The sequence below is a fragment of the Oculina patagonica genome, chromosome 9, assembly GCF_052425735.1.
Source record: "Oculina patagonica isolate OP01 chromosome 9, crgOcupat, whole genome shotgun sequence".
NCBI classification, from domain to species: domain Eukaryota; kingdom Metazoa; phylum Cnidaria; class Anthozoa; order Scleractinia; family Oculinidae; genus Oculina; species Oculina patagonica.
In genome coordinates this window covers 15,741,088-15,761,710 of record NC_135766.1, presented here as the reverse complement: position 1 = coordinate 15,761,710, position 20,623 = coordinate 15,741,088, and the positions used below count along the sequence as shown (strand labels likewise).

General features: G+C 36.7%; 1 protein-coding gene across 1 annotated transcript in view; it reads right to left on the bottom strand.

Annotated features, from left to right (window-relative positions):
• LOC144666801 (uncharacterized) overlaps positions 1 to 20,623 on the bottom strand; it is a 92,569-nt gene that overhangs the window by 64,509 nt on the left and 7,437 nt on the right. Inside the window, exons 6-10 of the mRNA XM_078528205.1 lie at positions 18,141 to 18,212; positions 17,353 to 17,424; positions 14,756 to 14,827; positions 10,704 to 10,775; positions 9,462 to 9,533 (exon numbers count right to left, since the gene is read on the bottom strand). Of these exons, the coding sequence (XP_078384331.1) occupies positions 9,462 to 9,533; positions 10,704 to 10,775; positions 14,756 to 14,827; positions 17,353 to 17,424; positions 18,141 to 18,148 (296 nt within the window). The 5' untranslated portion in view covers positions 18,149 to 18,212. The remainder of the gene's footprint in view (positions 1 to 9,461; positions 9,534 to 10,703; positions 10,776 to 14,755; positions 14,828 to 17,352; positions 17,425 to 18,140; positions 18,213 to 20,623) is intronic.

The window sequence follows — 20,623 nt, the reverse complement described above, 5'->3', positions numbered from 1 at the left end:
ACTGTGTTCTACAAAAAGCACACCGGGATGTACATTGCGGTTATCCTTAGCCGTGTCAGCCTTCGTTTTTTTGGTTAAATGTATTTAGACGGGTGAAAGTTATCATTTCAAACTCAAAGCTAGAATGACCTACTACGGAAGAAATATAATTTAGAAAGAAACTATTATCAAGAAACGTTTGGGACGGTTTATGAAACGTTTGGGATCATCCTCGATTGTCCAACATGATTTTAAATTAATATATATTTTTTATTCATTCATTGCGGGCCCAAGAGAGGCCCGCAACCCTAATCTTGACAGTGACCAGCGGATTGCGTATTACGCGTGCGCGCCACGTTTATAAAGACCAGCTGCAAAGCGGAAGTTGAAAATTTTGTTCTTCCACTAAGAACGATCAGATTGCAACAGATTGTCGAAACACCGGAAGTTGAAAATCTGTTCTTCAACAGTGTGTCACATAAGATCGAGGCTTCTGCCACGTGGAAGATTGAAAACATTACGTTTTGCAGGCGTTGTTTCGGCGTTGGTTTTGAGAAGATTTACTCGGATTGCATTACAGATAAACCACGGCAAAACGAATGATTCCAACAACGATTGATCTCGAAAAATCCCTTACAACACTGACAACATAGCGAGTTCACCGACCGAGGAAAATCGCGTCTCAATTACACCGCATGTTCGATAAAATCATGCATTCCTTGCGTGACTCGCTACTCGGAATAACTGTCTCTTGTCCAGTGATTTTATCGACACCGTCTGTTGGAATTATTGCTGTGAACTGAGGTGACTTAAGTTATTTGTTCTTCCACCATGAACGGCTACAATGCAAAAGGATCCGAAATTGTGTCGTTGAATTAGGAAGTTGAGAATTTTTTCCTCCACAAAGAACGATTAGAATAGAGTGAATTCGTGTAACCCGTTCTTATAGCGGTTTGCTGGGTGGTGTAAAACTCGCTTGGTAACCTGGCAATTTTATATTAAGTTTAAATTAAGTTCAAAATGGCGGATGAACGTGGACAAGGGCTGGTTTCCCGAGTTGTAATGCGAACTTGTGGATGTACATCAGGAGAATACGAATATTTTTTTCCTTTCTGGAAGGAATTTTTCTAGTGAGGCCAGTGCTCGAATCCACATTTACACACAATGCAACGGAAAGGATGGCCAAGGAAGCAAGAAACTTGCACGCCGATCGATAGCTTATTTTGAAAGTCCGCGGATGTGAAATTATCTTTCATTGAAATGCAATCAAATAGTTGGTAAGTAATAAATCACCCTAAATAAGGCTGTATTTTTCACTACAAATTAGTCTCACTCAGCAAGATTAAACTGATGCGTTTCGAAACGATTAGAGATATCTATAGTTGGCTTGCTTTGTCTTTCGGTCGATCATTCATTTGCACGTTCGTCAAGTTTTTGTATCTAGTAATATTTTATATTCGTTGTCACACTCTCGTTAACGAAGTTCCCAAGTACATCTATCTCGTATCTCTTAAACTTAAATCAAAATTTCCTCTGGCATTCGTAGCTTATTAGGTAGCAAGCCTTATGTGAATGATAAATTTGCTCTGCTTTTGAAGGCAAAAGTACATTTGTAAACACAGTATTATGCATCAGCCCCTTACAATTATTTTTTCTTCATACACATGGTCTGTCAAAAAAGGGACATAGTAGTTCAACTGTGGTAATTGTAGTTCTCCAGGGGTGTATTATTGCACTCAGGTAATTTTTTGCTTTGTCAACATCCACTGAGTGATATGGGGTAGACATTCAAAGAAGTACTGAGAGAGTACTATTGTTAGCAGCTATTAATGTTAGCGATTTTTTCTGAGCAAGATTTAGGGACTATTTAATATAGGGATTTTCCAAAAACGTCAAAAAAATAGTAATATCGTGTAAACCAGCTTTTACTGGCCGGTGATGAACATATGGCTAAGATGAAAATAAATGTTCAGTAAAAGAAAAAAAACTACCGTATCTTGACATTGAATGAACATAAATTGCATTGCCTAAAAGAACAAAGTTACCAGTATCCATTTTTGTGTTCCATTAGGGTGGGAAGGGGGTACAAGGGAAGGTACTTGAAATTTGACCACGACAAATTTTAGCAAGTACTAAATTTAGCGATTTTTGCCCAACTCACTAAAATCGCTAAAATGTAATAGCCACTAATATAACAATAGTAACCTTAAGGTCGATTTATGTACATGTCCTATGCCTCCCCCCCCCCCCCCCAAATAAATGCATGCAGTCATCTCAGCCGAAAAGGAACCTGGTTGCATGTCATGCTGATAAAAAACATATTTTTTACACTTAGATGGTTTGTTGTACGTGTTGTCCTACAGATTTATTTTAACAAGGCACATAGAATTTTGAATTAATTTACAGATTCACCAAAACAATATCCTGCAATAGAGCACATCACTGAACTCTACATGGGGCTAGGCTGTCAAGAGGTGTGGGTTGGAATGAACATCCTGCAGTAACTTGTATGAAACACATGATCAGAAAAATAATTTTATTTCAAATTTACTCTCATTTCACAGACAGTGAATACTGCTCTCTATAAATTGCCTTTTAGCAGACTGTACAGCTTGAAAAATAAAATATTTGGAAGTTATTGTTATTGACTGCTGATAGTCTGGGAGCAATGGTATTCCCGTGGGAATTTCGTGAAGATTTTTGCCGACTAATTTAAAAGTGTTAAGGGGGACCTAAGGAACGCGATAAATGTTGTCGGCAGTCTTGTAACCAGTGCAGACGGTTTCTATGGGGCGATGAAATGTGCCCTGTGTGGCTCAGCATGAAAACGAGGCTGAAGTTCTAAATTGCTTCGCGCAAGTTCTAAATTGGTTGAAATTTTGCCGTTTTTTGTATTTTAGGACGAAATTTTCCTAGTCCTTAAAATTATGAAATAAAAATACTATAGCTTGCACTGATTATACTGGTCACAGGTCTTAGCCCTATTGAGACCCGGGGGAGGGGGCTTTTCACGCCCGCAATGACTTTGAACGCTTATAACCTTTTCAGGGTTCAACTAATAGCTGCCAAACTTTGCGAATTTATCTAAAATTTATCCGAGAATACTTTCGTAGGATAGATTGTTGTGTCAGGAACTTGACATCACCATGGCAACGGCATTTTGACAGGCACGTTTTCCCAAATTTGTAATTTTCGTGTTTCTATTAATGAAAATTAACTTTAATGCAAATATTTTCACCTTTTTACGGTCGGTAAGCACAGTTTTATTGATTTTAAGTACTTTGAAGTTATTTTGGGTGATTTTCTTGCGTTTTGGAAAAAAAATTTGAAATCCAAGATGGCGGATCCAATATGGCAGCTGATATGGATAGTCTCGATCACGTGACCATGAAATCGAGGCTACATTTTCTTGTGATTCTTGTGGAAGGACCTGGAACCATAGTACCTCCCGACCCCTTGCCAAACAGTTTCCAAGTTATGTCAGTAGGAATGATAATGATAATGATAATCAATTTATATAGCGCATTTTTCATATGTAATGTTCAAATGCGCTGTACACATACTGTAATTTACTACACAAAGGCCAGACAACAACACCGGGAACTTGCTGCCCTACTCTTTGCGAATAGTGTGTGGGTTCTTTAACGTCCCCTGTTATAAGACTGAAGATACAGGAGACGGGACCTACGGTTTATCGTCCTTTGCCGAGAAGACTAGAATGTCTAACCATTTGCAGATGTAATTACAAAGGCAGCACATTCTCCTCAGTTATTTTAAGACCCTGAGTGTTGGTCCGGTCTGGGGTTCGAACCCACGACTTCCTGCACAGCAGTCCGGCGCTCTACCATCTGAGCTAACCAGGCGGCGGTCAATGAATATCCCGGCGTTCGGCAACTTAACGAAATTAAAAGGCTATTCATGGTCTAGTGACGCTAGTAAAAACCGTTTTTTCAATATATGTAATATGTCTACAGACCCTCCCATTCCCCCTCTCAGATTGTAGCAGGTTTTGTGGGTGAACTTTCTACGCATCGCTACAGTCGTCCAATCCTCGGTTTTCACTACGCAGACATAAAAGCAGTCTAGTTTTGAAACGCCTAAAAACAAAGTTCAATAAATGATTGATTTTCCTCTTTGTCCACATTCAGAACCGAAATACTTGCACTTCATTCTATTAGGACATTTTGCAAAATAATGGGCATCTTTGACCACTTATAGTCCACATCCAATAGGTTTCTGTTGCTGCAGTTATTGTTAATTTTAAACTTAACATATGCATGTCGAGATTTTAACAGTTTTAAAACAATATACGATAGTAATTAATATCTAAGAATCTTTATTTGATACTGGAAGTAATCAGTTGTTTCAAAGCTTAGCCAGTCAGGGGAGCTGTTTTTTTTTTTTAAACAAAAAACCTAGCCCGGCCCCTCAGACCTGGCATTTTTTGGACCTTCTTGGACCAAGGGCGGTCCAAGAGGGTCCACCTCCCCCCCCCCCCCCTCCCCTCCCATGTAGCTTCTAGAATAACTTTCAGCAATCACAATGAAGCTAATAGGATGTATAGTATGTCCGAACATCTATCTTTTGGTATACGTCACGTGGGATGACTATGTCACATCACGTGCAATTACATTATAATGTCAAAACAGCCGCCATATTGGATCCCCATCTTGGATTTCAAAATTTTTCCAAAAAACCACCCAAAATAACTTCAAAGTACTTAAAATCAATAAAACTGTGCTTACCGACCGTAAAAAGGTGAAAATATTTGCATTAAAGCTAATTTTCATTAATAGAAACACGAAAATTACAAATTTGAGAAAACGTGCCTGTCAAAATTCCGTTGCCATGGTGATGACAAGTTCCTGACACAACAATCTATCCTACGAAAATATTCTCGGATAAATTTTAGATAAATTCGCAAAGTTTGGCAGCTATTGGTTGAACCCTGAAAAAGTTATAAGCGTTCAAAGTCAATGCGGGCGTGAAAAGCCCCCTCCCCCGGGTCTCAATAGGGTTAAGAGCTGTGACCAGTATAATCAGTGCAAGCTATAGTATTTTTATTTCATAATTTTAAGGACTAGTAAAATTTCGTCCTTAAATACAAAAAACGGCAATATTTCAACCAATTTAGAACTTGCGCGAAGCAATTTAGAACTTCAGCCTCGTTTTCATGCTGAGCCACACAGGGCACATTTCAACGCCCCATAGAAACCACCTGCACGGGTTACAAAAGTGCCGACAACATTTATCGGGTCCTTCAGACTCTCCACAACACTTTTACTCTGGTCGTCAAAAATCTTCACGAAATTCCCACGGAACTTTTTTCAGCGACATTTGCTCCTGGACTATGAAAACAAAGAGTAAAAGATAAACAAGCTTTAAGGTTCAGATCCTTTAATCCAACATGGCCACCAAATCTATGCAGGATGGCTGGCAATGTATAGAGATTATTTAAAAACGAATTAATAAGGCTGATTAAAATGCATTGATGATTTTCGTGGCATGTAAAGGGGTAAAGTAAACTTTTTGGTTGCAAGTAAAGATACCAGAAAAGGAAATAAGCAGCAGTTTTCATTTGTTACATGTATCAGGCCTCTAAATTGATAATAAATTATGTTGACTTTACTGTTTCCTGCCAATTTTAATTCTTAGAAGTCACATGTATGAGGCATCTGTTAGTTTCTTTTAATTATTTGCCTTCTGTCACAGTGTCTGCCATTCTTTAACAGAGAAAAATGTATGTCAAATAATACCACTGTCCTGTATAAAATGGCTAAGTTACCTGGTTATTAATTAAAGAACCCTTTAGCAAATGTGAAACAGTTTGGTAAAAAAAAAAAAATTCCCTAGCTTCTTTCCATTACCAGCTTCGCAGCATCTTAAGGTACCTCATATCTTGTTACCACTATACGTGTCTCTCTCAACATTAATTATTTTAAGCTCTGAAATAATCTTCACTTCTTAGCTGCTTAGCTAGAAGGTCTCGATGGACTACTGGATGGTTAGTTTTCAGTTAGAATATGGGGTTTTTTATCACTTACCAGCTAGAATTTTAAACATGACTCAATTATGACGTACGTTAACAGATTCCATAGACAATTACAAAAATTGTCGTTTGTCAGCAGACATTTAAAATTTATTTTGGCTAATTCTGGGCTATCAGTTTATAATATACCACATTCACGACTTTGCTCATAGAGCCTTTGATTTATATGTTAACGAGTCGTATAACATTCTAATGTTTGTGTACAATAAAACAATACACGAGTGGTCAGAAAACCTCAAAGAAATCACTTTAATAGTTAAACAGAAAATAAGTATAAACAGGACGTGTCTTTCTTTAAGCACTTCACGAACATGTTCAACCTTAATCGAAAATTAGTTTGTTTTTCTTTACGGGATGTTGAATATAAAATGTTTGTCTAAAATCTCAAGACAATTCAAGGCATGATAAATTTTAAGCCCCGTTATCTGTTTTGGTTTTTACATATTGGTAAATGCTTGAATTTTAACCTGACTTCCACATGCAAATAATACTTATGATTTGTCCGCAATTTTCTGTTTTCCTGTACAGCTCATTTAAATATTACACGGCGCATTTGCATATAAAAAACGGGTTACACGAAGTCACTCTAATGCGAAGAAATGCGAATTGTAAATCACAAAAGTTTGTCTAATGAGATCGACGCTTCTGTCACATGGAAGGTGAAGGTGACAGTGAAGGATCTTTAAGTGCATCTAGGCCCGCACTTTCTAACCTGTGGTTACCACTAGTTTTATTCATTTTTTATTCATCCCCGTCACTTTCATATGTGAGTCCCCCCCCCCCCCCCCGGGAAGAAAATACACGATCTTACGTTCTCCACAGCTAGCTTGAAAACATGGGCGAAATCTTTTTGTAAATACATACAACAATCTATACCAAAGGTTTTAAAACAAACTTGCCTGGCTAGTTTCCAGCAAGAACTTAACCTGTTAGCAAGAACTTAACTGTCAAAGCGATTCCACAAAATGTGACCTCTCGTGAAAACGTTCCTTAGGACTTACCGTTTTGAACAAGCTCTCTCATTGAGAAAAAGTGAACAGCTGTGCTCTTTCAGTTTGTAAGTTCTCAACTTCATTCAACATTTTTCTCTTTTCCAGGGCAAAACTTTTGATAGGCTTCCAAAGCTCCCTGCGTCGCGTACTTCGGTGCGGTATATCAAAGTTTTGCGGTTTCGCGATCTCGGGTTTCAAGTTACAAGCTAGCGAAATAATTCCATGTGTCAAGCGATAGTTTTGAGTCAATTCGAGCGAACTTTTTTGAAGGCATAGTATTTCACTGATTGAATAGACTATATTTACGTTGTAAAACCCAGGATATTTCTTGTTATGAAATCATGACGGGACGCTTGATTAAAATGCAAATCAGAGCGGCCGAAAAATTGTCGCACGTGTGCTGAATTTGCACACGGTCACGTATTTGTGAATGCGCTGGTAACGAAAACTTTGTAAAGAGTCATAGTACTTTTTTCTACCTCTTTGCCATCTTTGCTTTAATAACACTTGATTATCGATACGCGTTTTATTCAAGTCTAAACTTTAATTTAACAGGTATTCCCAAAATATTTTTTAACTTCATGTGATGCAAACGTCAAGCGCTTTTGATTTGAGGTCAAAAGACAACTCCCGTGGGAATACACTGTCTCAATGGATCTTTCTTGGAATGAGAGTAATGAATTGGAATAAGAGTAATTTTCCCTACCTTCCGGGAAAAACTTTCGATTCACAGGCTTGAAAATCGAAAAGTTTACGCCTGATGGAACTCGCGGCGGATGGAGGATTCACAAAGTTTTTTTTTTTACTTTCGCTTCGACGCTTGAAGAAAATGAAAACGCACGCATGCAAAATTTGATACTCATGCCCGCTTCTTTGCCTACTACCGACGACGAAAATTTTTCCAACTAAAGTAAACGAAAAATGCTTTGCACATCGCTATAACTTTGCCTCTAGTTTCGAAAATACCTTAAGTAGAAAAAGCGGCCGTGTGGCAGCGTTCTGACAAGCCGGAAGCGAGATGTTTATCAAGTGATTGCGTTACGCATTTGTTTACGACCTGCATAACAGCAAGTGAACACAGACAATTCCGGCTGTCGCTTTTTTCCGCTAAAAACAACTTCACATTTCTCTCAAAAGACTGACATTTTCGAGTGTATATTATTCAAGGTTTTTTTCTGATTCAGGTTTCAGATTAGAAATAAACCATTCGACCTCGTCTTAATCAGTGTTATTTTATTCAATAGACTGTTTTTCATTGCTGTCATTCGAGGCCGTTCGATACTTCGAATTGCGGATTGAAGTGTTTTCCTTTATAGCGATGCTAGTTTGCTAACGACAATTCGTTGAATTATCGGTCTTTGTTCTGGCGAAATATCGCTCAAAGCGTCGCGAATTGTCGTTGTGGAAACGACAATTCGTTGAGTTGTTCTAGCTAAATATCGCTCATAGCGTCGCGAATTGTCGTTGTTGTAACGACAATTCGTTGAATTATCGGCCTTTGTTCTCGCGAAATATCGCTCAGAGCGTTGCGAATTTCGTCCCGAATTAGCGAGCGATAATTCGAAGATATGTCGGGAAAACAAAGAACGAAATTCGCGCTTTTCGTTTGCATTACTTTTGCACAATACTGTATAAGCGTTTTTGTTCATTCGAAGAAACAGCTTTTAAGTTTCACTGTCAAGACTCCACCCGGTTCTTCTCGCACATATTAACGATAAGGCGCGGGTCCTTTTCAGCAAAACCGGTACCATGTCTTATTGTGCGCGAATATGGGACAAATAAGCGCCATGTAGTCAATCAAACCACATAGCTGGTCCACAAAAATTACAACAAACTAGTAAGTCGCTGATTTCGTTGGGCTCTTAATAAGCGCGTTGAATGAAAGATTGCTTGGGTCCATGAGTATAAAACTTAATACATAGGACCATCAAGTGCACAAAATGTATAAACCACTTTAAAACAAATTCAACCTTAATTGTATAGGGAACATGTAGCCCTGCCACTTCGCCTTCGTTTTCTTAACAATTCTGACCCGCCGCGCACTTTTGTTTAAACAAACAGCAAGAGAGTTCACTGTTTTCGTACAGTTAAGAATTATCCCTTACATGACATTCACTTTTGTAATCTTATTGGTGAATTTAAGGATTTTTCTGGTGACAATTCTCTTGATTCGTGAAGTCAATTGCGTAAGTACGTGGTCTCGACATTTCACGAAATTATGTGTCTAACAATCACCACCAAAAGTCAGGGTAACTTTTTTCAAATGTCCGTGCTATCAATTATGTTCATTCTTGTTGTTTTATTCAGTCGTGGAAACAAGATAAAACACTAATAGTACAGATAACAAAATTCATTGAAACCAGCTATGACGAAGGATATTTCTTAACACTAGAGATTCCCTTAGAAATACATGAAGAAGATCGAGGAATTGCCGTACTCACAGTTCTGCTAGGTGTGTTAACTTATAAAAAACTCTTGGAGGTAATTGTTCCAGTTGGTTGGAAGACATGTTCCTTAAAAAATACATTAAAAGTGATATTTAAACACCCAAGATCATGTGACATTAAAGAACATTTAAAAAATGGGGTTTAAAACAAATAAAGAAAGTAAGAGACTGAAGTAAGAGACTGAGGGTAAAAAAGTACATTTTAAGGAATGATTCTGGAATACTTTGACTCTTCTTCTCTTTTCATAAGAATATTGGACAACGGATAAAAATCGGAAAGGATAAAAAATTGCATCAACATGGTTTTCGCTTGGTTGATGAAACACTGTACAGCAACCAAACATACTGTGAAAATGTGTTCTCAAATGCGATGCGATTTCAACCCCAGTTTTAATTTTGATTATAAGGAATATAATCGTAGCATATTAAGTGTTTTTTTTTTTTTTGGGGGGGGGGGGGGGGGAGGGGAGGGGAAAGCCTGTATAGATAGGTAGGTAGGGCAAGCCTGGTAATGCCTCTAGCAGTATAAACTATTTCTGCACAGATAAATTAATCCTTTATCTGCACTGAAGCAGCATATTACCACAAGGATGATGTTATTTCGAGTATAAAGAGCAGCATAAGATATGAGTGCCCTAAATAAGGAATGCAGAGAATAGACTGAGGCACTTTATATGATGTCCAATACTTTTCCGTAAGACATGTTCGACAATAGTTAATACACAACACTCCACTGCTGCTACCTCAAGTCCTCTCACAATATTGACATGCCGTAATGAAAAAAATCCAGTTAAAAAATACAACCTTTTACTCCTTAAGTTTTGAAGAAACAAATGTAGGAAAAAGTAAATACTCAATTTTACAAGTTGTAATCAATAAAAGCTTAATTTTGCCACTCTCTGATATCCCTATCTAGCTTTTTCTCTTTGTGCTCTCAGTTTTTTTAGGTTTATTTTTGAATTGTTTTTTTTTCTTTCCAGCGGAAAATTGGGCAGAGAGTCACAATGGCCGCGTTCGAGGTCGTTGCCGTGCTTTGTATAAACATACCTTTATTGTTGTCATGGTTGTATCGATTTCCTTGAAAATAGATAAATTACAGGTGCAATGTTCACATCAACCCGATAAAAACAAAACAAATATGCTGATAAGCTGACTTAAAATGTTCGGCATAGCGGGAATAAAACTGTGTCGAGACACCTAAATGCTGCCTAGTAAATAAAGACGTATCCCAACTTACAGCGTCCTCAACTGAATATTGTGATCGAAAACTCCAGTAGGCAAGTTCTTCAACCGGTTAAAGTCCAAATACCTAACAACAAATAATCATCAAATGTTAACCAAATGTAACGATTAAACAAATAAAGGAAATAAAATTTCTTACAGCGCTCGGATAAGATGTTACAATGTTACTGTGTTACTGTGTTCTACAAAAAGCACACCGGGATGTACATTGCGGTTATCCTTAGCCGTGTCAGCCTTCGTTTTTTGGTTAAATGTATTTAGACGGGTGAAAGTTATCATTTCAAACTCAAAGCTAGAATGACCTACTACGGAAGAAATATAATTTAGAAAGAAACTATTATCAAGAAACGTTTGGGACGGTTTATGAAACGTTTGGGATCATCCTCGATTGTCCAACATGATTTTAAATTAATATATATTTTTTATTCAGCATGGACACTTTTTGGTCCTTGGTGCACAGTCCTGAGGTTTTTTTGTGCGCGTAGACAAGGACCTGAACAACATTTCAACCAAATAAAATAAAAAAAAAAAAACGAAATGGAATTTTAGTCTAAAGAATCTACATTCCAGATGGATTCGTTAGAGCAAATGTCAATCAGATGTTTCTTTAACAAATATTAAAAAAGTTACGGGGTGATAAAAAGAAGATATGACACGGTGGCAAGATGATATGAGCATATTTTCAAGCAAACGTGTAAACTTCTTTTTTATTTTATGGGGACCAGATGGCCTATAATACCGACTTTATTGTGTTTCCGAATTATCGAGCCAGTTTTACGAATATTGGCGGCCTTCATAAAAACAAATACAAGGCACCCAGTGGTCAGGACATGGAAACACTTACTGAGATCCAAACAAAGAAAATGCTTTTCAACTAAATTACTCGTATTAATTAGCGAATACATCACTGACTTTATTGACATGGTATGTTCACATTACTTACTGGTATAACGTTTACATCATCCTGATGAAGGAGAACTACTACAAAGACGACTGAAAATGTTCGGCATCCTCGAATAAAACTGTTTCGAGACACTTAAATTCTGCCCTGTGAATAAAGAAGTGTCCTAACTTACAGTTTCGACAAATTAGCATTGTGATCGAACACTCCAGTGGGAAAGTTCTCCAACCGGTTATAGTTTAAATACCTACCGACAAATATTAATACAATGTTAACCAAATGTAACGATTAAACAAACAGCCCACAAAACTTTCTTGTTTGCGCCTACATCTCAACCCTGATGGTTAACCACACAGTATCTGATCATCAGTAAATTAAGAAGACAAGTCATAATTTAATTCATATTTCCAATACACCTTTCGATCTTTGACTGTTAAAATTAATTGTAAAAGTCCCACAAAGATGTTCAGCCTTTTTTTAATGATTAAAAATTTTATAGGTATGTTTCCAAAAAAGTAGGTTCAAATTTGCTTCAAATTTTTATCAAAAAAAATAAAGAGATCCGTCTATATTTATTCGTTAAAAAGAGTTTCTTATTTATTCTTATTGTTTTTTCAAACCGGTATGTTCTGCTATATATTTTTCAGTCAAATCCGAAAAGGCTATAAATTTGTTCCTCACCCTTCCACTTTTTGTTCTTCACCCTTCGACTGTTACACTTCCATTTACGCACAATTAGAACATTTCTATCGCACGTATGACACCATTTAGGGTTGTATTATAGAAAATTTAACCCCTTTTTAATAAATGTACTGGAAATTAACGCGACTTCATTTTACGGGAAGGCAATATGTCGAGACAACTTGAAGGAATTAATTTAACACACTTTTTACTAAACAAGTGAAAAAATCCAAAATGCAAACAAAGTTCTTCGAAAAGTTCTTTCGTCGAAGCGATAAAAGAATTAGATAAACTTTAGATAAACTTCGGTAATTTCTTGACATTCTCTGTTTTTGGTATTATTTGAACGCACGATTTTGGAGCTAAAATATTAAAAATATTAAAAAGTATAAGTCCAGCGGCTTAGCTCGAAATTTTAGATGAATTGTGCACTTTTTGATACAAACATGAAACTTGGCACAATGAAAGTTTCTTCAGATATAGTACCAAGCCCGAAAACGCCAGTTTCCATGGAAAACTGTAATTTATGAAAATCAATGAAATTTCGTGAAATATTTGTTTGTCCTGGTTTATAGGCAAATACTATTATGTCAGGTAGTGATACCAAGTTGCACGTACAAAAGCTAGAATGAAATGCTGTAATTTAGGCTGTCCACAACCCTCTATGTTTTCCTATTTTTCTTCTGTTAGCGAACGGCGAACGCTGGGATCGGAGAATGAATCGCGAGAGACCTGGACGCTAGCGCAAAACTAAAGACGCGAGGAAGCAAAGGGCGGGGAACGAAAAATCTTTTTCCATGCAATAATTTCCTAGTAAATTATTGGTACTAAAAAGATGGTAAAAAAAATAACAATTGTAAGCCTAATTTAAAGCATTCATATCTGTATTTTTGAAAGAAAAAATCTACAATAAAAGTTGTATAAAAGCACAAGAAGAAGTACTTCGTGTGGGAGGGCCTCTTGGCTGAAAATTTCATTGCTGTTTACTAGCTGAAAATAGGAAATTGGTGTCGCACTATATCAAGAATTGATTAGTATGTGAATGCTTGTAATCCTGCGAAGTTTGGGGCTTGCATCAAAATCGCACAATTCAGGAGCTAAGCCGCCGGACTATATCTTTGAATCACCGCTATAAATTTCGCTGAAATCTCAGCCTCGTCAGGCATGTTCCGCCATCTTGGATTCTAGATGTTTTGGTACTCAGTGTATGATACACCAAGTGTCTTGGACAGTCCACCGACTTCATGTAAGGCCTCACACAGAGTGCAACATGATATTTCTCTTTCGTCAAGCACTACTCTAGGGAGTTTTACGTAATTCCACTCCTTCTTCGTGTTGATGAGGAATCCCTTTGCCACTCGGTTGATTTTTTTAACTTCAAAATCGTGCGAACAAAGAATACCAAAGACAGAGAATGTCAAGAAATTACCGAAGTTTATCTAAAGTTCAAACAAAGTTCGTGGAATTAATTTGTCCCTAAACGTAGGGGTTTATAAAATAATCTTTCTTTTGAAGGAGTGAACAGAGGAGTTGTTATATTTTATCAATAAAGTTTTTGTTTATGATTCAAAACCTATCTTAGCCTCAGCCGATATCAAAAAAGCAGATGGGTATTCTTCTGACGACGACAGCGTGCAAGAAGCACAAATATTGTAAACGATTTACTGCTTAAACTATGTGAAAATAGTGCACGACATAAAAAGCTGTTGTTTTGTTGTTTTTGTGTGGATAATGAAGAAGGTGATTCCAATCTTACAGTTCCTCCAGCTGAGTGTTGTAATGGAAAACTCCAGTAGGCAAATATTTTAATTGGTTATTGTTCAACGCCCTAGCGACAAATTATAAGAAAACCCTTAAGCCCCACTATCTGCATACAAATTCTTCTGACAGGTCTCCATATATTTTCTTATAGTTTTATTAGAAACAAGTTGATTAAATTTCAAAGCTATTTCCCTTTCAGTGACTACTCTATTAATTCTCGTTGATTTTTTATTGTTTATGTAATGATAAATGTCAGAAGAAATTCGATTCTGGTCACTTTTGGGACCTAAAGGGCTAATGTATTAAATAGATTTAACCAAGCCTAAAAGCAGAGCTCCACTGAATTCTTTATGTCACCCTTTTCACACGATGATATAATTTTAAAGTTTAAGAATTTTTCTTACTTCTAGTGCGCTCTATTTTTCATTCAGCTCTGTTTAGATTTTGCGAGAAAATGTTCAGGAAACAGGAAATTAAAAAAAAAAGCAAAAATTGCGTGGTAACAAAATGCACAAGGTGTAGGGTAACCGCATGCCCTGTATAAACAGGCTTTTATTGATGTGATGGTATGTGTACATTCATTACTGGTGTTATGTTTACATCAACCCGATGAAGAAAAAACTGCTAAAAATACTGAAAATATTCGGCATGGCCCGAATAACACTTAAATGTTGCCCTGTGTATAGAGAAGTGTCCTAACTTACAGTCTCGGCAAATGAGTATTGTGATCGAAAACTCCAGTGGGCAAGTTCTCTAACCGGTTATAGTTTAAATGCCTACCGACAATTAATAATGATTAAATGTTAACTAAATGAAACGATTAAACACTATAATTAATACAAGACGGTGGTTATACACACAGTTTTTGGCCATAAGTAAATTTAGAAAACAAGTAATTATAACTTAGTTAATATTTCTAATACACATTTCGTTTTTGAACTGTTTAAATTAATTGTGGAAGTCCGACAAAGATGCTCATCTTTTTTTAATGATTAAACATTTTATGCGTATGTTTGAAAAAAAGTGTGTTCGAATTTGCTCCATATTTTTATTAAAAAAAGATAAAGTGATAAATCTTCATTTATTGTTGAAAAGAGTTTTACTTTTTTTAAGCGTTTCTTTAGTATGGAATGTTCTGCAAAATATTTTTCATTGAAATCCGATAGGGCTATCCATTTGTTCTTCACCCTTCGACTTTTTTGTCCTTCACCCTTCGACTGTTTCACTTAATTTAACACACAAATAGAACATTAATTTTCTATCGCGCGTTTGCAACCCTCAAGGGTTTTATTATAGAAAATTAACCAGCAGACGTACACGTAAACTCAGCCATCTTCATAAATCAGCCAATTTGTATCAGAAATCTCTGATCTTTTGCAGTAACACTCTACTAGTTGTTTTTCACAATATTAAATAGATTTAGCCAAGCCTAAAAGCGGAGCTCCCCGGTTATTTACCTTTTTGTAAATCCAAATTTACTGGCTGTTAAGGTCGCGGGGGACACCTTAGACTCATCATTATGCATTTATTTAAAGCGTATGCACGAAGTACAACGACTGACATCGACAACTTTACGAGATATTTATGACTGGACAAAAATATGGGCGCGTGCGCGTGATTTGTAAAAAATCCCTGTTTCTTTGATATTTTAACCAATTTAAAACAACACTTAGCGATATACGTTCATATAGATTGTAGGAAGTCTTTGAGCTTATTTTCATTTAAATTTGAATATTTCTGCAACTCAGAGTGATCACAAAAATATTCGGCATAAACAATCGTGTCTTTTTCAAAAACGCATTGTTCTCGCCATAAAAGCGTGGAATATAATTATCATAATTACATCTCTCCTTGGCAAAATGATCGTATTTAGGTCGGGACACCTTCGGAAATCTCAAAGTTTGGACTTTTCCGACAATTTTGTGGCAGAGAATACAGCACGGATACAGACCTTCATGACTTGCCACTGCAGATAGGTAAACTATGAATACTGTAGTGTGTCATAACAGAAGCGGAATTTTAAAAGAGCGCTTTTAGAAAGAGGTAAAATACATTAAATTTAAATTTGCGCACTTAAACTGCCATAACTTTCTGGCAAACTTTAAATTAAAAAATCCGCTTCTGTTATGACACTCTAGAGGTATTGACTGATTAGTTTTTGACAATATCACAGTGTGCTGTCTCCTACTAGTTCCGCAAACTCTGCCACAAAATCATGTTCTTCCCAATTTAGCACTAACGAGGCTATAACATCGCCGTTAAATGCAATCTACCAAATAAAAGATGACATTCACAATCTTTCATTTTTTTCTTTATGTCTTTGTAAAATTTGAGCTTAATCGCACCCTTAACAGCTGAGAAATAAGCGTTTTAAAAGATGCAGGTCAAGCAAAATTATCCTTCATGAATTTATTCATGCTGTAGGTATCCCCCGCGACCTTAACAGGAAAAAAAAACATAGCACTTGGGCCCGCGATCAAATGTAAACCATTACTTGGTCAGCGGTAAAATCAAGAAAACATTCGACCTCAATGGGTTCCATATGCAAGCCCGCGATATGGTCTTGTGATACTGGTCAGTGGACACTTTGTTTTGACAGCTGTCAATTGACCATGACATGGATGTCCAATATCAAAGATGTAAGCTGACGTTGACCATAACCTTAAACCTATTTCTGGAGTGTTACCGCCATGTTGGAGCGACGTCGTCGTCGTCGTCGTCGTCGCTAGGGAGCACTCGCCCGCGAACCATGCTGCTAGCCATGATGACCATGAAAAACCAAAGGCATGGTTCCATGGCAGCACACTAGGTTCCAGATCTCTCGATACTAAAGGCTTTTCTGGCAATTCTGGCATTCTTTGTTGTTATTTGTCAGTATTGCTTTGAACGCGTGTTGCCATGGTAACATAACTTTATTGTAACTGTATGTGTGTCAACTGTAGAACAATTAGACTGCCAAGTTTCATATGCATTGGCCTCTGGAGAAAAACGACGGAGAAAGTCAAATTTTGGTACCCAACATTAAATTGGGGTGAGAAGATGCCGCCATCAGTCCCAAAATTTGCATAATTTACATTTTTTTTAAGCTGAACAATATGCGGGACTAAAAGAGGTATTTGAAAACGGAAAACGACATCTTCAATCTTTCATTACATACTCCATGAAACGCCTAAAACTGCATTCTCATTCTACCCCCGTACTTTCGAGGTTTAAATAAAAGCTTCCTTTCTTATCAAAATGTTCTGTCTGAATTTCGTTAGTGATGCTCTGTGGATAATGAAGAAGATGATTCCTAACTTACAGTTCCTCCAGCTGAGCGTTGTATTGAAAAACTCCAGTAGGCAAATTTCTTAACTGGTTATTGTTCAAAGCCCTACCGACAAATAATTGCAACCCTTTTAGCCCCAATATCCGCATATCCGTTAAAAAGGTTTATAAGAAACAATTTGTTTAAATTTCAAAGCTTTTTCTCTTCGAAGATCACCCTATTAATTCTCATTGTTTTTTTATGTAATGATAAATGTCAGGAGAAACCTGATGCTGATTTCGTGTTTTTCCTGTTGATGGCCTGTTTATACAGAGCACGACCACTAACTCGAACGCAACCACAAACGCGATCGAAATGTTCGCATTTGATGGCGTATTAGCGATTTGTATAAATCCGTTTATACCATATGCAACCATGGATAAGGCTGGATATTGGTTGGTGTAACTCGGGTCAGGTTTCACGTGCTATGCTTAAAACCACTGAATGTATTGCGTATCAGTTGTAAGCAAATGTTGTCGGATAAAAGAGATACGCTAATGGTCGAGTTAAAAAAAAATAAAACAATCTTACACGACAAAGGTCATCAAGATTTTCAAGAAGCGGAAAAAAAAAATAAAAATACGTGGTAAAGGTGTAGGGACACCGCGTGCTCTGTATTAACAGGCCGTTATTGTTTTCATGGTATGTGTACATTAATTAATGGTGTTACGTTCCCATCAACCCAATGAAGGAAAGACTGCTGCAAAGCTCACTAAAATGTTCGGCATGGACCGAATAAAACTTCTTCGATACTTTGTACACAAAGAAGTGTCCTAACTTACAATATCATCAACTGAGTGTTGCGATCGAAAACTCCAGTGGGCAAGTTCTCAAGCCAGTTGTAGTTCAAATACCTACCGACAAACAATAAATAAATATTAACGGTGTTTTGTTTTTGTTGTAAACATCAGATCTTTACAAGTCTATTGAAACCTTAATTTTGGCAATTGTTAAAAGTGTTGGAGTAATAGTTATGTAATATGTTGTGAAACCCAAATATTGTTTGAAAGTGGAAACTCGCGTTTGCTATCCTTGTTTATTTTCTCATTTTGAGATAAAACGGTGAAGCCATAGATGTTTTTATTTTTCCTCGGAGCAATTCTAAGTGCTTCTTCATCGCCGATTCTTCGTAAACAATGCTCTTGAATGGACCATAACAGTGGTTTTTCGTTGACGCAAGCACTTTCTCCGAGTCGTGTTCTTTTAAAATTGTGTTTAACACACTTTTTTTTTTGGAAAGTCCCATTTTTTGGGAACAAATCATGCAGTTTAAAATGTATTAAAATAACAAAGTAATACATACAGTTGTATAGATACAAATTTCACGCATGGAGTTTACGAAGACTATAAACAAAAACCTATTACAATCTTAGATAATAGTTTAGTGAGCTCAAGAAGAAAATTATTCTCGGCACAGATTGATGAGAAAAATATGCTAGTCTGCACTCAAAGAGCCTGTCATTCTCATCAGGGGCACAGTGACAGACCCGTTAGAGAGTTCAAAAGTTTAAACTACGAGCGCGCGCGAAAGTTGGGTATAAGGGCGCGCGGGACGACGTTACACTGATATTGTATCCGCTGTGTAACGATTAAACAATTAAGGCATAAAATCTTTCTTGTTTGCTCCTACATCTCAACCCTGATGATTACCACACATTTTTGGCCATCAATAGGTAAAGGAGACAATTAAGTCATAACGTTATTCATATTTTCAATCCACATCCGTTCTTTACCATTAAAATTAATGTCAAAGTCCAACAAAGATGATCAGCTTTTTATAATAATTAAAAACTTTATACGAATGTTTCGAAAAAAAATATGTTCAAATTTGCTCCAAAATTTGATTAAAAATGAATAAAGGGATCTGTCTTTATTTATTGTTAAAAATAATTTCTTTTATTATTCAATTAAAATATTTCTCCATTTAAGATTGGCTTTCAATCCCCGGTTAATTTCAGCTAACCGGATAGCGCCGACCAATTTTGAAAGAAGGTTTTATTATACGACGATTAACCTTCCTACATCAAAAATTAACCGATCACAACCGCGTTCCCATGGCATTAACCGATCGCAACCTCGTTCCTACGTTACACGGCAACTGTTCTGATACAGAACGAAAAGCGGGAAAAGAGCGAAATTTGTGCAGTACGACGAGCAGAAAATTACCAAATTATTAAAAGACAAGGACAGTTTTAATACGAAAACGGCAACGAAGGCGAGTCAAACGATTTTCAAACAAATTCTTGAACCAGCCACAGCAAAGGACTTAAAGCAGTTCTACGAAAATTCTACATCGAAGTAAGCCAGAACGGTGTTAACCTGTTTTTGAAAAAGTCGCGTTGTGTCGTCAGATTTAGCTTCAACTGCTTGACGCCGACATTATAAAGAACAAGAATTTTTTATGAAGGTAACCGAGTTTTGAAGTTTAAATCAAATTTTAAAGCGAAAGCTGTTGTATATTGTGTACTTAAGCTACTGTCAAAACCCTATTAAATTAATTTTTTGCATTTGGAGCTATGGAGATATTTTGAATGAATAATAAAACAATTGTTGAATTCAGCTTTCGTAGGATATGAACAATTATGTAGATCTCGTAGGATGTTATCCGCCTCAGGCTTCGGCTTCGGCGGATAACACCCTCCTCGATCTTCATATTATAATCCAATAATTGCTAAATATCTTCTAAACGTTTCGTCAGTCCGAAATGTCCGCTAAATATATTTCAGTCAAATCCCATAAGGGCTATAAATTTGTTCTTCACCCTTCCACCTTGACTACTTTCTTTAACACACAAAAAAGAACATTTCTATAGCGTGTATGCAACTTTGAAGGGTTGTATTATAGAAAAATGACGTTTTAGTTAATAACGGTATTGGAAATTGACGCGACTCCAATCAACGCGAAGTGAAGTAAAACGCACTTTTCAATTCAGGATATTAACGCAAAAAAGCTGCTAAAATTTCAAAATTAAGGAAATTAACGCAACTTACACAAAGAAACGGAATATGTTGAGGTAACAGGAAGGAATTAATTAAACACAATCTTAACTTAACAAGTGAAAAAAAAACTAAAAAGCAAACAATGTTCGTGTAAGTAATTTGTCCCTAAACATAGAAGTTTCACAAAATAATCTTAATTTTGAAGGTGGGAACATGGGACTTCTCATATTTCATCAATAAAGATTATATTGATGACTCAAAATCTATCTTAGCCTCAGCCGATATCAAACAAGCAGATGAGTATTCTTCTGATAACGACACCATGC